The 20999-nt window shown below is 37.7% G+C and overlaps 1 protein-coding gene across 1 annotated transcript in view; it reads left to right on the top strand.

The window, feature by feature from the left end:
- Dcc (DCC netrin 1 receptor) overlaps positions 1-20999 on the top strand; it is a 1087105-nt gene that overhangs the window by 978675 nt on the left and 87431 nt on the right. The window contains exon 22 of the mRNA XM_029546911.1: positions 15984-16049. Within this exon, the coding sequence (XP_029402771.1) occupies positions 15984-16049 (66 nt within the window). The remainder of the gene's footprint in view (positions 1-15983; positions 16050-20999) is intronic.

Genomic DNA, 20999 nt, shown 5'->3' with positions numbered 1-20999 from the left:
TGTGTGTGTGTGTGTGTGTGTGTGAAACTCTACATACTCGCAAAAAAAAACCTAGTACTCCTATTGAAACAGGAATTTAATTCACTCTTTCACTAATTAGCTTTCTAGTTCATAGACCAAGAAAATAAGTCTTTTGCCCCAATCCACACAGATCATTTTTGACAATAGTGGAAGCCAAATGCTTCTCTCTGACTCCACAATGTCCAGCTTATTGCTACTAAAAGCATGGAAATTATATTTTTCTGAAATAAGATTAAACTTTAGAGCTTCCTATGAATAATACCTTTAAGGATTTCACTCCCCATTTCCAAGAGTGACCCCAAATCTGTACTCCCTATGTATAAAATGTTTGCATGGGCTGGACCTAGGCCCCTTATACATATGTAGCAGCTTGTTCTTCTTATGGGTCCCCTAACAATTAAAGTAGGGACAGTCTCTGGCTCTGTTGCTTGCCTTTGGATTCATTTCCCATTGCTGGGATGCATTGCCTGGCCTCAGTGGGAGACAATGCACCTAGCCCAGCTGAAACTTGATGTTTCAGTATCAGTCAGGGACGCAGGACTAATACAGACTCTCCCAGATACTTTCGGCTTGGCTGAGTCTCTGGCCTTCTATTATTCTTGTTGGAGTTCATCAAAAGACCTTCACTCACAAAGGCCACAGAGACTGCCATCACTGCAAACAGCATGAGGATTTTTATTGATCCAATATGTTGGGGACTCTCCTCTCAGCACGCAAGCCAGAGGAGAGACCCAGAACAAAGAAAGAACACACTTTTTATATCTTTGTAAGGGGCAGATTTGAGCAACAGGGTTCTCATTGGTGTAGCAAGTAACCCTTTCAGGCATTGGTTGGTTTGTATAGTGACTAAGTAATCCTTTGGCCTAGTGATTCACTTTGCCTGTCCCCCATGGTGGATTTTTATGATTTGGTCAGCAAAGCAATAGTGCATTTTGAACTTATGGGTCAGTTATTAACATCACAGCAATTAACATCACAGGGAATCCTAGCAAGGTCAGGGTGGTTTGTGATCTTTCTCAGAATTCAGTGTGGGGCAGGGGTCAGGAGAATTCTTTTGAGAACTGTTAGCCTTGTTATGGTTATTTCTCTGAGAACAGCTAATATTATTTTGGCCACTGTGGGCTTAATCATTTTGACCTCTAAAACTATGTTTTAAATGTTTGTTTAGTCAGCCAGCTTCCTTATCTGGCTCTGTGCTTGACCTGCTAGTACAGTTTGGAAAGTCCTTTTTGAAGGGGGGAGGTACTGGGTGGTCTTGAATTCATTTTGTATATTACATTCTCAAGGATAATAGACATGATGACAACATGTCTACAGGATGCATAGGGAAACAGTGAGATAAAGATTGAGAGCCAGAACTGGGAACAGGATAGGCAGACGCATTCGAGGCTTGAGGTCATGTTTCAAAAGCACAGTGCTTATTTGCTTGGCTGACAGTTGGTTGAAGATTGTTTTGTTCTTTGTTTTTTTAATAAAAGAAATTAACTAGATGGTAAAAAATTAAAATAAAAATTGGTCTGATTATGATTTCAGTGTATGTCTATGCCTAACCAGTATGATGACAGAATTGTAGGCTACGGTAGATGCCAGAGTAGAAGGGCAAGACCAGAGTGACTCACAGTGGATAGAGACTTACGTAAGTGGATCACAGAGAAAGTGCTCATTCCTAGAACTTTCACGTGTCTCTAATTCTCCATGGCCTGGGAGAAGATTAGCCTGAGACACTCAGTCCAGTGCAATAAGATTTGGAAGTTAATTTTCAGATTCAGATAAAGAAGGACCATCTGAACTGAGTTTCAGTTTAAGGAAAGGCAGACGAGATCCTCAGAATTGTAACAATTATTGATACGTCTCCTGGCTTCGCCCATCAGTAGTCACTCAGTGTGTGCTCTGATATTGGAATGGAATCAGAGCCCTTAAATTCCAGCCCAGCCCTAACAATGGGACCTGCTGTGTGACCGTGGGGATGAGAAATATCTTTTCTCAGCGTCTCTATCTGGAAAATGGTGTGTTGCAAATTATCTTTAAGATTCCAATGTTTTTGTACTGATACTAGAATTTTTGAAAGAACTTGACAGTAACAATTTTGCATAACAAAAAATTATGAACAGTTTTTCCATGTGTTCTCATAGCAACTTTATAGTTAGATAAAATCATATAAGGAGGACCTAAGGCTTAATCAAATGTTCACAGGGTATAACTAGTTAGGTAAGAATACATGCCCAAGCTACCTAGGACTCTTTGCTTAACACCACTGTGTAATTTATGGAAATGCAATCAAATTCATTGAATCTAAGTTTGCTATCAAGAATATTAAACCTTGTGACAATACTGTAATTTTATCTCCTTAAAAAGACCAAGTTCCCCTCAATAGAAGTATTCTTGTAACGTTCTTGATACCACACCTGCCATTTTGCACCTTGACTGTCTGGATCTCATGGATAAGCAGAGATTTAATTGTTTCAAATTTCAGGCAACTAGGATTATCAAGGTAATGTAGTCAAGCTTGAATTTAGTTAATATAATACAGGCTTGGTAGGGTTCAGACTATAACAGCCAAGCTTCTGTTTGAAAAATTGAAACCTTTCACACCTTCTGATGGGAGCCGTCTAATTGAAAATTAAAGCCCCTTTCTACCTTATTGTTGTGAGTAGCTTCGACCCAGTTAATTATTCAACCACTTGCTACACCCACTTGAGAATGCTATTCTCACCTGTGTTTTTCCCAGGTCCAAAATTTGGCAATTCTGTAAATTATGAGTGGCGAAGAAGAGAAGGTGGAAAATGAGTAATGTGCTTTTAATAGAGTGTTAAGTGCCTGTCATGTTCCCAGCAAGCAATCAAGTAACTGCCTAAGTCAGCCTCAGGAGTTTTCATGCTCATGTTCCCTATTAAGGGAGATTTGAAAGACTGAAACATACTCAGCACCCATAGGGATGTATTTGATCCATGTAGATTTTTTTGCCCTCTCAGACTGCTCGGCAGGCACTTTTTTTTTTTTTTTTAGGATTTTTTTCCTTTTTTTTATTATTATTTTATTATTTAAATTTCAAATGATATCCCGAAAGTTCCCTATACCCCACCCCCCCGCCCCTGCTCCCCTACCTGCCCACTCCCACTACTTGGCCCTGGGGCAGGCACTTTTGTTTACAGGATCTCAAACAATGATTCCTGCATAGGATCTTCTAAGGATACCCCCTGTACCACTAACTCCCTTGGTTCTTCTTGAAAGGTCTCTTCCTGGCTCTGACTGCCTGCTTCTATCAGTTCTGCATTATTTGCTTGATTCCCAAGAGAAGTTTTTTATTTATTTCTTTGTTTGCTTATTTATTTATTTATTTTGGTTTTTCAAGACAGGGTTTCTCTGGCTGTCCTGGAACTCACTTTGTAGACCAGGCTGGCCTCGAACTCAGAAATCCGCCTGCCTCTGCCTCCTGAGTGCTGGGATTAAAGGCGTGCGCCACCATGCCCGGCTCTAATGTTCAGTTTTTAAATTATAGCTATATTTTTCCTTTCTCTTTCTTTCTTCCACACTGCATAAACCCCTCCCTCCACTTGCATTCAAATTCCTAAGCTTATTTTTTCATTATTTTTTATTGCATGCATATGTTTACATGTATATGCCTGTACATTGGTAAATATAACGTGTTCAGTTTGTATAATGTTCCCTGTGTGTGTGTTTCCAGGGCAGACTCTTAGCCACAGGAAAATCAGATGATGTGCTCTTCCCTGAAGAAGACCACTCTCCCAGTCCCGCCTTTCCCCATCTGCCTAATTCTTTGTGGATAGTTGAGGCCTTGTGGGCTCTTTCCCATCCAAGCTGAGATGTGCATTGTTGTTATCCTTGTTCAGCTCATGATTGGGAGGTCATCTTTTCTAAACTTTATGGATATAGTCTGATGTTACTAGGAGACACAATCTGACAGCTCTGATAATCTTTCCCCTCTTTAGCAGTGGATTCGGAACTGTTTTCTAGATATATGCCTGGGACTGGGCTCCAAAGCCATTTTGATTGGCTGTAGTTTTCTATAGTTGTCGTTGTATATTATAAAGGGAATTTTTCTTCATGAGGGATGAAGACTACACTTATTGGATTGTATAAGAACAAATGTTTATAAATTCATTGACTGTTTCAGAGTAGACTCAGTCATTTTTCATTAAGATGCTGATCAAGAATTGTATTTTCTAACCTGATGGCCAAACTATTCCTCCATATAGACTAAAGTCAGGTCATAAAATCAAACAGCCACAAGGTATTTACTATACCTGATTCTGTTCTCTCGACCTTGGCAATACTTTGTTTTTCTCAAAATAGTTAATCCAAGTTCCTCTTCCTTTTAGATTTACCTCCAATTCTATTATATTCCAAGATCTTTCATTGCCATTTTGTCTTTTCTTCTTGTTGATGTCTAGAATATCCAACTTATATTGCCTATTTCTAATAATTTACTATTGTTATTCTTAGCATAGCAGTCAGATTATAAATTCTCCTTATGTAGAAGATTATCTAGATTTGTATTGTCATCTCTATCAGTTATTCTAGTAATTAATATTATAGTTTTTAAATTTATTTTGAGTTAAATAATGACACAAGAGTCTATATAAGTTGAGTAATCTAGAAAATAAAAGGTTTCCTACTTAAGAAAAAGTGCAGATTGGAAAACCTATCAATAGAAGAGATGGTCTCTGATAGAAGATGAATAAAATGTCAGAGTTTATTTCCAGCTGAAAACCGTAAATTCAACAGTAATATGGGGAAAAAAATCAATAAAAAGTAAAAATAAATTGTAGTCACCTTTGAAAGATTCTAAGATTCTAATTGTATTCACCTTTGTTTCTTTGATGTCTGTCATTCCTTATTTGTTATGAGCACAAAAAATATATATAAGCTTGAATTTCACTAGCTTTGTGCAATGCTGAATAGAAAAAACCAAAATGATGGGAACAAAAGAATTATTGAAACTGTGGAAATGCACTGTGAGAAGAACTGGACTATCTAATGGTAATGGAGCTGGCTTGATGCTAGGAATGGAAACACATCAGAAGCAAAGGTTATACAGAACCATTTTCAAGCAGTCTGTATTATATAACTTTCACATCCAGACCAAAGTGAAAACAAGCAAATCATGTACTCTTATTAAAACAGATATTTCAGCATTTCACATGGGAAACCATAAACGGCTAAAGTAAAGGTTTCTTAAAACCTAGACTAGACTCTAAGGTATTAATAGAAATTCAATGGAAAACTATTAGTTTAAACTACAGATCTGCTCAAGGAAATCTTATGGAGAGATAGTTAGAAATCTAGAAGGTAGGAAAATTACAAAAACTTTAAGATAGGTTCAGGCTACAACTAAGGAACACCATGCAGAGCAGTGTATTATGGCAGAAAGATGAACTTGTGAAAGGGCTTTTCTAATTTTTCTCTAACATAGTAGTTGTATTAGTTAGGGTTCTCTAGAGTCACAGAATTTATGGATAGTCTCTATATTGTAAGGGAATTCATTGATGACTTACAGTCTGTAGTGCAACTCCCAACAATGGTCAGCAGCAGTTGTGAATGGAAGTCCAGTGATCTAGCAATTGCTCAGTCCCTCAAGGCAAGCAGGCAAATAAGAGAGAGTGTGTGTAAATCTTCCTTCTTCCAATGTCCTTATGTAGGTCTCCAATAGAAGGTGTAGTCCCGATTAAAGGTGTGTGCCACCAAGCCTTTTATCCCAGATGATCTTGAACTCAGAGATCTCCCTGTGTCAATCTTCTAGAATTGATAGCCACTGTGCCTCAAGATATACATGCCAACATCCAGGTCAGAAACTTCTATTGCCCAGCCTCCAGATTAGGATCACTGATGAGCTTTCCAATTCTGGATTGTAGTTCATTCCAGATATATTCAAGTTGACACCCAGAAATAGCCACTACAGTAGTTCTAAATTATTCCTTCTTTTCAACACTTCAAAGACCCACTGCACTAACCCTATAATCTGTATTCTCCTTGGGTCCACTGATATATAAACCTTCCTCACATTTGGCCAGTCACGCTGAGCATCTTCTGCTTAAGAGAAGAACAGGAGGAAGAAAAGATTATCTGATGTAGGAAGTAGCCTCAGTCTCACTGAGGTACTCTATCTTCAAAGTCTTGTTTTTCCTCTTCTAATGTCATGTTATGCATTTGTTCTATTGTTTTTGCTTGATTGTTTTCATATTTACCTTTGAGACAGGATAATCAAAACATGTCTAAGATTCATAATTTTCCTGCCTCACATTGTCCTTTACTGGCACCAGAGGTTACACTACAATGCTAGACTCTATTTTGGCCTTTCTCAAGGGATAGGATCAATTTCTGCAGTGCTTTGTATGACTGCAAACATTATTTCTTTTTCCTTGCAAAGCCTACCATGTTTGATATGTACTATAAGAATACGGATGGTGTATTTAATATCATAGATTCTTAAGTGCTCCTACAGCCACAGGATTAACTCTTCAGTGTGATCCAGTTCATTTTCCTCCTTCTTCATTTGTTCTTGTAATTATTAATGTGCCATTGAAAAACCATACTTGGATTTAGGCAGACTCAGCTCCTTAAGAATGTGCTGCTGAGTAAATTCATCTTTCTAAGCCATAATCTACTCATATATGAAATGGTCTGTTTTACAGATCCATAGCTAACATTATTCTCACCCTACTTACTGAAACAGCTTCTCTAAATCTCTTCATACTTAATTAGCATAATCTTTCTCAAATAGATAGGATGTGTGCAAAGTTCCCTAAGTGGGTCCCTGCTCCCCCAAAGTAAACTTTAAGGAAACTTTTAGATAAGTTATATAAGGACTAATTTTATATAACTTTCAAAACTCAGCCAATTAATCTCTCTCTCTCTCCCCCTTCCCTCCCTCCCTCCCTCCTTCCCACCTCTTTCTCTCTCTTTCTCTCTCTTCTCTATCTGTGCCCTATGAAAAATTTCTCACCATATTTCTGGTGTTAAGTATCTAGTAATCCCCTTGTCCCATTATGATAGCTTCCTTTAAAATTTGGGTTTATTTTAACTTTTGGAAATGATCAAGGGGTTACAATCACTCAATTTAACTGTTCCCTTTGCAGTGATGTATCCACCTCTACAATAGACATTGTAGTCTCTAATGCTTCCATGAGAAGATGCTCTTCTTGATGGGCAAACTTTTCCCAGTGTGATCTCTCTCTCTCTCTCTCTCTCTCTCTCTCTCTCTCTCTCTCTCTCTCTCTCTCTCTCNCTCTCTCTCTCTCTCTCTCTCTCTCTCTCACACACACACACACACACACACACACACACACACACACACACACATCACTATTCACCTTTGATAATGAGTTCAGGACAGATAAAAGTACAGAAATTCCAAAATGGTTAACCAATGAGTTTTCTTGGAATTAACTGCAAGGATATGGGTGATGTACTTACGGGAGCAGAAATGACTCAAAGGCAGTGACATCATCAAAGCCCACCATGGATGGCATGGAGGGGGGTGCATATCACAAAAGCTGAGAACCTGGAGCACACTTCACAGCCTGCCAGCAGCTTGACGTGTTGCAGAGTGCCCTTTCCAGGCAGCTCAGCTTGTCTTCATCTCATGTAGCCAGTCTGGGTGCTCTCTGCTACATCCAGGCTGAGGACTGGGTGGTGGGGTTCCTTCACTCAGTCTCCTTCGTTCTTTGGCCATCTCAGGGTGATTCTCAGCAGTCTTTTCTGCTTATATAGCCTTGAGAATGGAGGAGTCTATGAATCTCATCAATTTCAGGGACTTGCTGAAGCTATTTTAAGTTGTGTACTACCTGTCTTAAGTAGCTTGCATCCATGATGGAGGGTTTCCATATCATAGAAAACTGCTACACAACACTCCCCCCATTCATTAGACTCCTCATTCATTCTAGTCCTCTTTCTTGATGCTCTCTAAGCCTTGCCGCAGCACTAACCCCTTGTTTTCAGGCATTTCAACAGTGGTTCTAAGTTGAGGCTGACAACATAGTCATCTATTGTCAAAAGCACACATACATGTTGAAAGGGCTGCTTCCGTTGTGATCAAGTATTCAAGAACCACAGCTTACTCATAGGAATCTCATGCTGCATCACCCCAATACCACTAGTAGTAACTTCTGGCATTCCAGGATCTAGCTCACAGTGAAGAGAGACTTCTTTTATTTCTCCAAGTCCTGAAAGCAAACATGTATGTTACCTTCAGCAATAGGGGCCATTCATTCAGTTGTGTAATGCAACCAACAACTATGGCAATAGCTTTATCTTTTGGAGGCCTCTAAGACCTCCTTAGCCAAAACTCATAGAGAGGTAATTGACCTTTGGCGCTATATGTTTTGACAGTGTTAATGACTCTGAAAACATCTCTTTTTTTTTTCTTTATTCTTTATGATGTTCTTGTATGTGTCTTAAACAAGACTCTAGGTCTGCAAAAATATTTATGAGTCAGTGTCTTATTATCTATATAATAAAAATTTTTCTCAAAGGATGAGCAGGGCAAGTTTACATCTTAAACCTTTATCCCATAACAAATAGTGGGCTTATAAAGAAAATCTTAATCCGTTGTCATCCATTCTGAGCAAGTTTAATGTGATTCTTACAGATCACAACAAAGAAGATACTGGGCTCAAACATAAACAAGGTCTAATACAGTCTGGGAAAGTTGGTCAATTTTATTCAATTGCTTCCTCCACAGATAACAGCAGCATAGTTTGGAGGCACTAGCTTGGGTATCTCACCCCAGTCCTCTGCCATGCCTTCTAAGCCATTCTCCCTCAATACTTTAGAGCTCTACCTTAGGGCTTCTTCTGTGGATTTCTCTTCCACTGATGAACTCATTGGATCTGTCTCAAACTTATTACCCCTACCCGGAGCCTGGGGTGGGTGAGCCGGAGAGAAGCACTTCTCTGTTTTCCACTCCTGCGCCTCCGGGTTCCCTGGGAATGAGAAGACCTGGGAATGGATGCATCATTTAAAGCTGTTACTTCTCTATATGCCACACCCTGGCTCAACCAACTCTCTCTGCTGCTAGCATGGCACTCTTTCTTTTTCTTTTTCTTTTTCTTTTTCTTTTTCTCTTTCTCTTTCTCTTTCTCTTTCTCTTTCTCTTTCTCTTTCTCTTTCTCTTTCTCTTTCTTTTTCTTTTTCTTTTTCTTTTTCTTTGTAGACCAGGCTGGCCTCGCACTCAGAAATCCACCTGCCTCTGCCTCCCAAGAAGTCTATGGGAATAATTACCCATCACTGGTAGAAGTTTGAAAGTCTTCTCTCTCATGGATGTCTTCTCTGACCTTTTCCTCATACTTTAAACATTACAGCCTTCCATACCTCCTTAGCAGAGACTGGGCTTTCTGTCATTCGTATTAATTAGGAAATATGACTCTACACCAATCTTGCTACATTTTTCTTCAAGACAGGCAGATGGGCCTTTCCTTTCCTTTTTGTTTTGGTTTGGATTTGTTTTGGTTTGGGGGATTTTTGTTGGTTGGTTGGTTGGTTTTGTGTTTTGTTTTAAGAAATCTCCTCTAGGTTGCTCTCTCCTGTCACAAACACTCTTTCCATGGTAGCTGAGTCCCTTGCATCTGCCAAAGCATTTCTTTGCTTACAAAGATCTGACCCCACCCACTGTGGAAACTGGAAAGGTCCATGTGTGTCTTGAGGTTTCTGATGAGTCAACCTTTCCTTTAACTCCTTTGTGAACATAGTTCTGTCTGACCCAGCGCAGTGAGACTAACCCATGACTTCATTCTCTTACTAGTGCCTGACCCTTCTCTGTACTAATGAGTTCAGTAGAATTAAGTCTTCCTACTGACTCTGAAAAACCAATCTATCAGTGACTGATATTTTTTTTTCTCATGCTGTCTTAGTTTATGGATCCTTTGCCTTAAACAGGAAGGGTAAGAAGTTATTTTGTGTTGTATACTTTTTGTCTTGAGGAGTTCCTGTCCAGTACTGAATGTTTGAATATCAAAAGAAACTGTTTCACAGCACAACTGAAACTCCTATTGAATGCATGGGTGGAATATGAGAAGATATGTGGGGGAAGAAACTCCAACAGACTCATTATTTATATCCGCTGGCAGGATGTGCATGCTTTAATGTCTTCATTCAGCAGTTTTCCCTTAAAGAAGAATGAAGCCCATCTCTACTCAGTGTAACTTAGAGTTTCACCCAAACACAAGCACATTTCAAATCCGTGTTTGGGATAATCTCATACAGCACTCTGAGGAGAGGCTCTCAGAGTCATTCTATGGACTTTGAGAGCAGTTTCTATTTTATGAACTACATAGGGCTATGGCTCATCTTCCACAGTATCAGTGTCTGGTAAATGAGCTCCTGGAAGATTCTGTCACTCAGGAAAGCCCTTATATATTATGAAACAGAATGATGTTTTAGAATTTGGTAAAGACAGGGCTACATCTAAAAGTGATTTCTGAGACACTTCTGATGGCCATTATATCAGATTGCTAGAGGCAGAAGGGCATAAACCCAGTGAAATAAACAGCTTCAGACAGTACTACCAAAGTCCATGCCAGTAGCATTGAGTTGGCCTCTGTTCTGTTAACAACTGAATTGTTAATCAGTGCTGCATCTAAATTTATGTTAATAATAATTACAAGTAACGAAGTGCTGGGATTTTGAAATATGGCTGGTTATGATATTGGTTATCAGAATCAAGTAGCAAACCTTCATCAGGAACCAGTAAGGTAGATGGATTCAGGAGGTTTATAAAATTAAGAAATTATGACCTTTGCTTACTTGGTATCTTTTAAGGAGAAACTTACCTGCTTGGCTGGGGTCAAAATATATATTCGTTTGATTGGATTCTTTGGTTAATTTTAAATTATGGCTCACTTTTCTTTGTTCAGTGTCAAGAGTGAGGCTAAGAAGTGATAGAATATTTATATATACATGCATGAATATTTATATTATAGTTTATAAATTATATACACACACACACACACACACACACATATATATATATATATATATATATATATATATATATANATATATATATATTCTAATTATATATATATAAAATAGGGGTGGATGCATTATTTGTAAACTTTTTTCTTACCTTTGGCAGTTTCTCAGGAAACCATATAGCATGTATTGGTCAGGATATCTATACTCAGAATTTAATTGCGCTGTCTACCTAAAACAAGTGTTTAGGATAAAGGAATGGTCCATATAAATCCCTCAAGTGCAGGTGGCATGACTAACAAACACCACAGAGTTTCCCATTCCTTCTCCTCCACTTTTATGCATGAAATTCTAACCCTAATTTTTAGTTTGATTTGTCGTCTTCTTCTTAGCAAGCGTCAACTCCATTCACAGTAAAGGACATAGAGACAATAATTAGAGTAGAAAACAATGATCCTTTAGGATTCAAATGGACAGAGAGAGATACACACACTGTTCTCACTCTAGGCAACTCAGAGTGGTTTACCAAACCCACCCTACTTTGCAAATTATTGCTCTTAGAGTGCATACAGGAGGCACACACAACTACAGCTTTTGCAGAAGGGAACACACCAGGGTTTATTCAATACCAGACCTCACATGTGCTGAGAACATTAGCTGCTGCATCTGGGGCTGTTATGTTTTCCTTCACTCGATAATATTGTTTTTTTAATGTTTATTCAAACACAGTGCATTGGACCTTAGGAAAGAATGAGCAGCTGCTTTCTATTAATATGTATTTGAGAACTCTTGGGTGTTATTGTTCTGTTTCCTGGTTTTTGATGCCCTGATATCTTTGCTCAAAGTCAGCAGAATTATCACCAGCATGATAAATTGATCCCTCACACACATATCTCGCCTAAGACAAATCATCTGTTTTAAATATATCTCAATGTGATCTGTGTGTTGGGCAGTAAAATTGTATTCAGGTGGCATTAATGGATCTTCTTTATCCACTGTTGTACAAGACATAAAATCGATGCAATTTTCATCATTACCCCCCCAGAATTATTCTCAGAAAACCAATTCTAAGATCAAGAAGATAACTCCGTGCTCTGCATTCTTGGGAGGGCTGTGCTGTAAATATTTGTCAGAAGGCCTGCCTGCCATTTGATTTAGATTATGGTCCATATGTATTTCTGTGGGGACAGATAGTGTAGACCTCCTGAATACCCATTCAGGGAAGATGGATTCGAGATGAGATTACAGCTACCACATCCAACTTCCTAAATGTCCTCTGCACACTAATGTCCTGCTCTCCTTCCTGAATCTGGAAAAAAAAAGAAGAGACTCTAGCACCAAACCACAGCACGATTCATCTTCTCTAGGCGCCAAAAGTTGTTGGACACAGAAAATACTCTCTATCCACTGTGAAGGAGGACATCAAATAAACATTAATATAACTTAAATTTACACACACACACACACACACACACACACACACAAAGACTATACCACAGTAAAAATAAGGAAATATTATTTTAATTGGCCTCTGAGAACGAAATCATAATGAAAAACTGAAAAGATACATTAAATTCAAATGCATAGTACTTAGTGATTCATTGAACAGCATCTTCATTGGCAGGAGTCTCTCCTCCTGTATTGAGAGCTCATCACAGGTACCACGGACATTAGCATCAAGGACAAACGAATTTGCATACTCCCTAAAGACAGCCATAACATGTTTGTCTTTCTCAACTTCAGTCCTGGGAGCAAATGACAGGGAAGTCACAGACAATTGAGCTTATTTTCAAATTCACTCTGAAAGACTTACAAACTTTCAACCTTTGAAGATTTAGTTTATTACATCTAAATAATTTGAGGATTTTAAATTTTCATTTATTAAAGATCTTAATGCAACACTGCTAAAATATCACATTTTTTGCAGGTATTCCTTTCCAATAATACTAGATAAATGAAAAATATTTTTAGGAAAATCTGACAGTGTTATATAGAAATAGACAGATGAAGTTGTTCTTAAATCATTAAACCCATAGTGAATTACAAACCAAGAATAGGATTATTTAAGCTTTAGATATAATGAACCAATGCTATCTGTCATCACTGGACAAAATGTTAATGAATATTTTTATACACCCCCCCCCCTTTCCTGAGCAGCCAGGGCTATGCCGTTTGTGTAGCAAACATTCAATAAACGTTGAATAAGTTATAACCATTTAATTCTCCTTTAATGAAACTGAGACCTTTGGGATAGGGCAGTAATTTGAATATTTACATTGACTGTCATTCACTTCAACCACGTTCAAAATTCCAATCACTCTTCTACTTCTATAAGCCAATGCTTGAGAAATCAACCAAGTTAACTGAACACATTAAATATCATTCCACAGCAGTAAGTCCTCAAACTTGTGTTGACCTGCCTGGTATCAGCAGTCCTTACTAATGGTTCCCTTAGCTCTCTAGCATTTTCTCATTTGGTAACATCTTGGCACTGACCTAACAATGATACAGGCATATTTTGTTGTCGTTGCTATCAATATTAGTAGTAACAATTTATGGCTTACCCATCAGGAAAGCCTCCCTGGAATTTAAAAGGAATCTTTCAGAGAAAGGAAACAGCACAAAATTAACACTTGTCTTCAGCTCAAGTTAGCTTAGAGTAGTCATCAATATCCTGAAAAGGAGTTTTATGTTTTCCTGATGAACTGCAATATATAAATTACCATTAATCCAATCTTCCTCAGTGATTATATCACATTTCCTAAAAGACACTTTCTGTTGGATTAATTAAGAGTTACTTAACTTTATTTTGTCGTATCAATCTAGTAAAAAACAACGAAAAGCTAGCCATGATAACCAATGAGATTTTTATGGAGAAAATGCCAAAGTTTTAAATCATATGCTAGTTAGAAGCATGCGCATGCTGCCTTTATCCTGTATAAGGATCTAGTCTGTAGGATAACAGAGGCATTTTCTTCTTACTGTTGTCTCAATGTAAATCCGAAGGGTTCCAGACCCATACAGCTTCCTGTCTGAGTAATACATGCACATGCTTGTGGATGTGTTTTTATACCCTCCCACAAACTAGCAAGGAGTTAGAAACTTCATTAAAAAGGCATTTGTCAGGAGGCTGGAGGATGGAAAATCCTCCCCAGGCTAGCTACCTAATTTCTAGCCAATATAGGATTACTCCCTCTACAGGAGTCATTTATTGCCGTTACTGGCCTAAGTGATTAGGTGGTTAGGATGTCTTCTGGCTGACTGCTTTGCAATCTAGCTGCTTTCAGTTGCTGCAAAAGTATCCTTAATATTCATACAGAACCTTCTGTTTCACTTCGTTTCCTTCCACATTGATCGCACAGTGTGCTATGGGCCAATCTTCTCTGAGTTCCTTGAAACTTTAGATGTGTTGGTTACATAAGCCATATATCTAAGGAAAGGGTAGGACTGTCCATTTAGCCTACCACAATGTGCATAACCTCTTTTCATTTAAACTGTTCTTTTTGTTGTTGTTGTTGTTGTTAGATATTTTCTTTATTTACCTTTCAAGTGCTATCCCGAAAGTTCCCTATACCCCGCCCTCCACCCTGCTCCCCTACCCACCCACTCCCACTTCTTGGCCCTGGCGTTCCCCTGTTCTGGGGCATATAAAGTTTGTTCTTTTTACAAGCATACCTGCCGACGTCACTACCACATACATAAAGACACTTCTCCCCAGTCCCTGCTTCCTTTCACACTTGCGGTCAGACCCAGTAGGGTTGAAATGTGCCATTTTATGTGGAAAGCATGATTCGCTGAGACTGAACTGACATCTTTCTTTGCTTATTGGAAGCCTGGTGTCCATGGTAACTTCAGCTGAGAATGGCTATCCAAAGAATTTTTTTAAAAATTGTGCTCAGAGATTCAGTGAACAGAATACTAAGTTGCTTCTCCACAGATCTTTTGCAAATAAAATAATGATATGCTTGGGCAACACTAGTGAGAAGAATTTGGGGTATGCAAAGGAATGTCCCAAGACTGACTTGTAAGTCAGAAGGAGGAGGAAACATGTAATCCTCTAATGGAACCAAAGACAACCACCTACTTCATGGCCAGCCACTGACCACTGTCCTAAATGGAAATACTTGAAAAACAAATCCTGTATACTGGGGCATGTTTGCATGGAAAAATCAAGTCTCTAATGTTTTTCTATGAGAGGTTCACGTAGATATTCCAAAGGTAAAAGCAATCATTAGAGTTCTCTACATGTGTGCATAGAATAAAGGATCATCTGTTATACAGCATCCTTATTGGCTTTTTATTATCATATAATTATTTTCGATCAATTCGTGACCTGTTTCTTTTAAACCCTATGTTCACATCCACTTAAGGCCTATGGGAGGCACAGGTCCCAATAACACTATAATGAAGGTGCCTTCGTTCTCTTTCTCTACGATAACAACAGATACGTGGATGATGTGCCTGGGGATCTTGATGACATTCTTTGTTCTCTGTAAAGTTAGTATTTCTTCTCAAGCATCTTAGTTGGCAGCAAGTACTCAAGTCAATTATCAGATGAAACAAGCCTTGGCCTGGGAGTCATCAATGGGGACTTGCTAAAAATCTGTGACAGGCAGGAGACAATAAAAGCTGGCTGGACCTAGGAGCCATGACTTAGATCATCTTTGTTCTGAAGTCTTGAAGAAAAAAACCATTTAGTGGCTATGACATGTCTTTTGTATTTACTTCTGGATACTTTATTTTAGAGAGAGAGAGGAGAGAGAGAGAGAGAGAGAGAGAGAGAGAGAGAGAGAGAGAGAGAGAGAGAGAGATTTTCACAGAAAGGAGTTGATTTTAACTAGATTAAGTATAAAAGATTTTTTTACACCCTGGAAAAATGAAATTCATAGAAGCAGCCTAAATAATTCTTCTCTATAGTGTATGTTTAGAATTCTTTTCTTTGTCTTTTTACTTTGTTTTGTTTTGTTTTGTTTTGATTTTTGGTAGTTCCCTGGACTATATTCACTAACATTCCAATGTGTCAATCTACACAGGTCGTCATGGAGATGGAGGTTATTGGCCAGTTGATACTAACTTGATTGATAGAAGCACTCTCAACGGCAAGTATATAAATTGAGTTCTATTGGATTAGATATACTAATTACATGGTTAATTCTACAGTATCCAAAACAATTTTTCTGTTGACAAGGGCAAGAACTGTGGACTTGGGGTTTCACTGTGGTTATAGAAAAATGATATTATTAGCAAACTTTACAGATTCTACCAGAAAATGATGACAATTAGAGGTGACAGATGCATGGAAAAATAATTAGAAAAGTTCCAGCACTGGGAATTTTATAAGTGATACAGGTCTTCACTAGTTTGTTTTCAAATATTCAGAAAAAAAATGAACAAAACAACTTGTAGAGGAAAGTTTTTATTTCAGTTTACAGCTTATAGTCTATCATGGAGGGATTTCAGGGCTGGAGCTCTAGGTAGGACCCTGGAGTCAGACACTGAAGCAGAGAACAAGGAGGAAAGATTCTTACTGATTTACTCTATGGCTTGCTTTTCCTGCTTTCTTATACAGCCCAAGACCATTTGCCCAGGAATGACTGCACACACTGTGGGCTGAGACATTAATCGTTAATGAAGAAAATCATCCATAGAATTGCCTTTAGCCCAGGCTAAATGAAGGAATTTTCTCAGTTAAGGTTCCCTCTCCTAAGATGATCCTAACTTGTGTCAAGTTGGCAAAAAGTTAACCAACACAAGGTTTATTAAATACTTAGATTTTCAAATGTGGTAGTGTATTTCAAGTGCTCACAACAACCATTTTATTGGAGAGAGACTACGGATTAAATTTGGAACCAACTATGTTTGATAAAGTTGCTGGGACTTCTCACTCAAAAAGTACATTTATAAACAAAACTTAATAATATTTTATTATTGGTTTCCCTTTGAACTCTCAAGTTTAGCTATCTCTCTTGCTTCCTCTAGTAAGGCTTCCCCATATAACTCTGGGCTTTTAGGATGACGACCTGGAGGATAACCCAGGTAACGAACATGGAATACACTGAAAGCCACACTCCACAGCTTCACTTAGTCTGTTGAAGCAGAGTCTTTAAGAGGATAAATTAACTGTATACAAAGGACCAATCTGTCATGCTTATCATTGGAATACACGCTGTTCTTGTTTGGTTTGACTTGCTAAGAACAAATCAGATATTCAAGAAACTATAACATCTGTTATTATACATCAAACTATAGCAAACTCTAAGCTGCTTCAGTTTCATCACACAGTTGAAAGCTCCTGGGTTACTGTGCCTCATTGCTTGCTCATCACTTCTCTGATGCACTCTTCAATTTGATGTTTCCTACACATGACTCTGTAAAGAAATAGCATTATTTTACATACTAATGGAAAATACCAATTACTCTTTAAATCCTCTTTGGATTATGCTATAATTTATCTTTTTTTTTTCAAATTTCTTAAGATTTGCCCATGTGCTTAGATTACTTCTCACTCATTTTTCTTCACTGCTGTGCAGAATTTTATTTTATAACTAATGCAATTGTTTAACCACCTTAGTAGATTTGCATGAGCGATTTGATTAATGAACAGATACATTTCCATTTGTATAGTTTTCTATCAAAGACACAGATGGACAGCCAAATTTGTTATTTAATTTGTTTGCTGGTTGGGAAATGAGAATAAATAGTTAAATTAAGTGATGGTTTTCTATTGTATGCTATTGTATAGTATAAACAAATGCATCAATTTCTCCAAGTGGTATAGTCCCTTAATAATTTTCAATCTCACACTATAACTCCCTCTGCTATTAATGCCCTTTACTTAAACATTAGCACATTTACATTTTCCAGCCATTCCTGTCATCACAGAATACTTTATATTGTGTACTTTGTAATAAACTACAGGAATTTGTTGCCCATAGTTCTTCTGAAGGCTGCAAAGACAGTACAAGGTCAAGCTCTCAGTAGGTTGCATTTACTTTGCATATGGCATGTTCTGTGTCCTCCTTGGTAGAAATGGTACCTGGACTTCTCTTGTGAGGACACAGATTGAGTTCATGGAAATTCTGCCTACCTTACATAGCCAAATCCAAAATCCTCAAAAGGAATCTCACCAAGGGCACTATCAGGTTTCAACATTTGCATTAGCTTGGGGTGTCATGATATTCGGACCTTAGAGGACATGATGAACATATATATGTTCAAGTCAAACCTAAGGTTCAATACAAAATGCTTTCTCCAGGAGGTCCATATTGTCCTGTTCTTTCTCACATGTTCTTGCCCTCATTTCTGTAATGATTGATAAAATCCTAAGAGCTCAGGAAGTCTCTTGTAAGTAAAAGACTAGAACTCACAGTACTAATGTGAAAGGCTTGTATTGGAACTGAAAACAGACCAGTGTCTTCCCCTGTGCAATAAACTTGTCTAATGATCATTCTGTCTACTAAATGTTGCTAGTTTCATTAGCTTAATTCCATTTAAAGTTTGTCTTAAACATTAACAGTATACCAGACATACTCCCTATACTTAAAATCAGTCCAGAAATGTTACTAATGATCTAAAGAAATGGCCAAATGGTGAAGAACACTTGCTGTTCTTATAGACACAGAAAGTTAATTAATTCCAAACATACATGTGACAATTCACAACTGTTCGTAGTTCCAGTTTGATAGGATTCTATACCATCTCATAGCCTATTGGGCACTACACACATGTGGTGCACAAACATGTATGAATGTGCCATAACATACAGAAAATACAAATAAATGCTGTTGTAAAGGAAAAAAGGGCTACTAAGACTCCTCTGAGTGTAGGGTTCTAGTAATAAACTGTGGATACAGATATAACAAAACAAAAAAACAAAAAACGAAAAAAAAAACAACAAGATGAAGAATTATCCAGGCAGATTAAACTACCAAGGTGAACTGGTGAAAAAAAAAATCATGGATATACAGAATTTATTAAGGTTGCTTTAATTGATATATATTATATATCAACTATTTCATATATCATATATTGTATACCATATATTATACATCATACATGATATATATTATGCATCATGCTTCATACGTCATCATACATTACACATTATATATCATATATCAATCATATCATATGTCATAGGGTGCCATATGCCATATGTCATATATCACATATTACATATTTGATACATTTTTGATAGAGAAATTCTAGTTCTAGAGTCCACATAAGGAATAAAAATCTCCCCCTTAGAATCACTCCAAAGAGCCAGCAAGACGCCTCAGTATTTTAAGGTGCTTCACACAAATATTGCGGACCTGAGTTAGATCCCTGGACTACATAGTTAAGAGAGATAAATGACACCCATGGCTGGTTCTCTGACCTAAAACATTCATTCTCTCCACTCCTACCTACCTACCTACCTACACACACACACACACACACACACACACACACACTCACACACACACACACACGCACGCACGCACGTGTGTCTATATATGAATACATACATTTAATCTACACTTACATTTAAACATACTAGCAAATTTTAGAGTCATCCTAAATTACCAATTCTGATATATATCAGTTCTATGAAGTTGTTTGAGTAGGAATTCACCCCCCATCACAATTATGACCACAAATAATACATTTTGAAGTAGATAATACCAGAAAATTAAAGAAGAAATCTGTATGGATAATGGTGGAAGAGTAAAGATCCCCTCCTATCTTTCAGAGTTGTTAAGCAGTGGATATAAATGTTAATGATGGAGTGAGTGTAAACCAGAGGCAAAATCATGTTGTCCCTGAAGTGACACGTCCTGAAGGACCCAGTCTTAAACAGTATTATATTTTGCAAGTAAAATTGTAATTTGTTCACAATTGCCTAAAAATCTGTCAGAAGTAAATTCTTTGGAAGAGATTTCTGTTTCAATGTTTTTATGCTTCTTACCATATATGCATATGCAATGAGAAATTATTTGGAATTACCCTAAGCTCCTTGTATTTTCACTTCTTAAATATGGCACTCCCCAAAGTGCATCAAGCTTAAAAGTTTTGCTTAAGTGCTTAAAGTTCACTTTCAAAATAAAATGAAATTTTGGATAAAAAGAAGCACCAAACTAAATCTACCATGAGCCTGCCAATCAATAAAGTTTCCTGTTTACAGGAATCAGTCTGCAGCTGAAGAATAGGACCATGGTTTGAAATGCATGCCAGTACATGCTTCTCTTTTTAAGGTTTAAGACTCCTAGTAAGAATAAAAATTAAAATTAAATTTGATTAACCTCACAGAGAAAATTCATGAAGGCAAACCAGATAATGATGTCCAGTGGTTTCCAGCCAGTTCATATTAACTCCTGGCCTTATTCTTCTCGGCTTTCTCCATCACTTCATGATGTTTTAGAAATATTATACTAAGTGAATGAGACTAATAATGTATGGGCAATATGTCTAGACTAAATACCTCAGAAACAAATTGTTACTCTGACTGCAGCAAACTGAAAACCCCAAGACACATGGAAGGTGAAAGGAAACCTATTCTCTTTCCTCTTCCAGTTTGCTAACAGAAGAATTGTGGTAAATATGTGATCTGACACAAGCCCTGGCTATTATGAACAATCCCATAAAGACATATAAAACCTGAGGTTCCCAGTTAAACACCTAGGAAACTGTTGCGGTTTGGGAAAGATGGTATTTTTTTTCCCCTCCAATTAGATATGTAAGTGAAGTCCCTGAGAGGCAAGGCTGCAGTCACACCTTACCCTTAAAAGATGTCTGCATTGACAAAAATTTCTTCCCATGTTCTGTTCTGAAACTTCTCACATAATGAAATTGCATACATCTCTCTTAGACTGACAGAATTATCGGTGTTTTCTGGCTCTCTCTACATTTACTGGGTTCATCCTTCAAAGCTTAGTAATAGAATAATAGCGTATTGTCAGGATGCAATTGGCAGGTGCAAATAAATTTAGGCCCTGGTAATCATTTATGTTCTTTGTTTTTCATTTTACCCTTTTAAAAATTCACCTTTGCATTAGAGAGAGAGAGAGAGA

Source organism: Mus pahari, chromosome 15 (assembly GCF_900095145.1).
Source record: "Mus pahari chromosome 15, PAHARI_EIJ_v1.1, whole genome shotgun sequence".
NCBI classification, from domain to species: domain Eukaryota; kingdom Metazoa; phylum Chordata; class Mammalia; order Rodentia; family Muridae; genus Mus; species Mus pahari.
The sequence above is the reverse complement of the archived record's forward strand: the minus strand, read 5'-3'. Positions and strand labels throughout refer to the sequence as shown.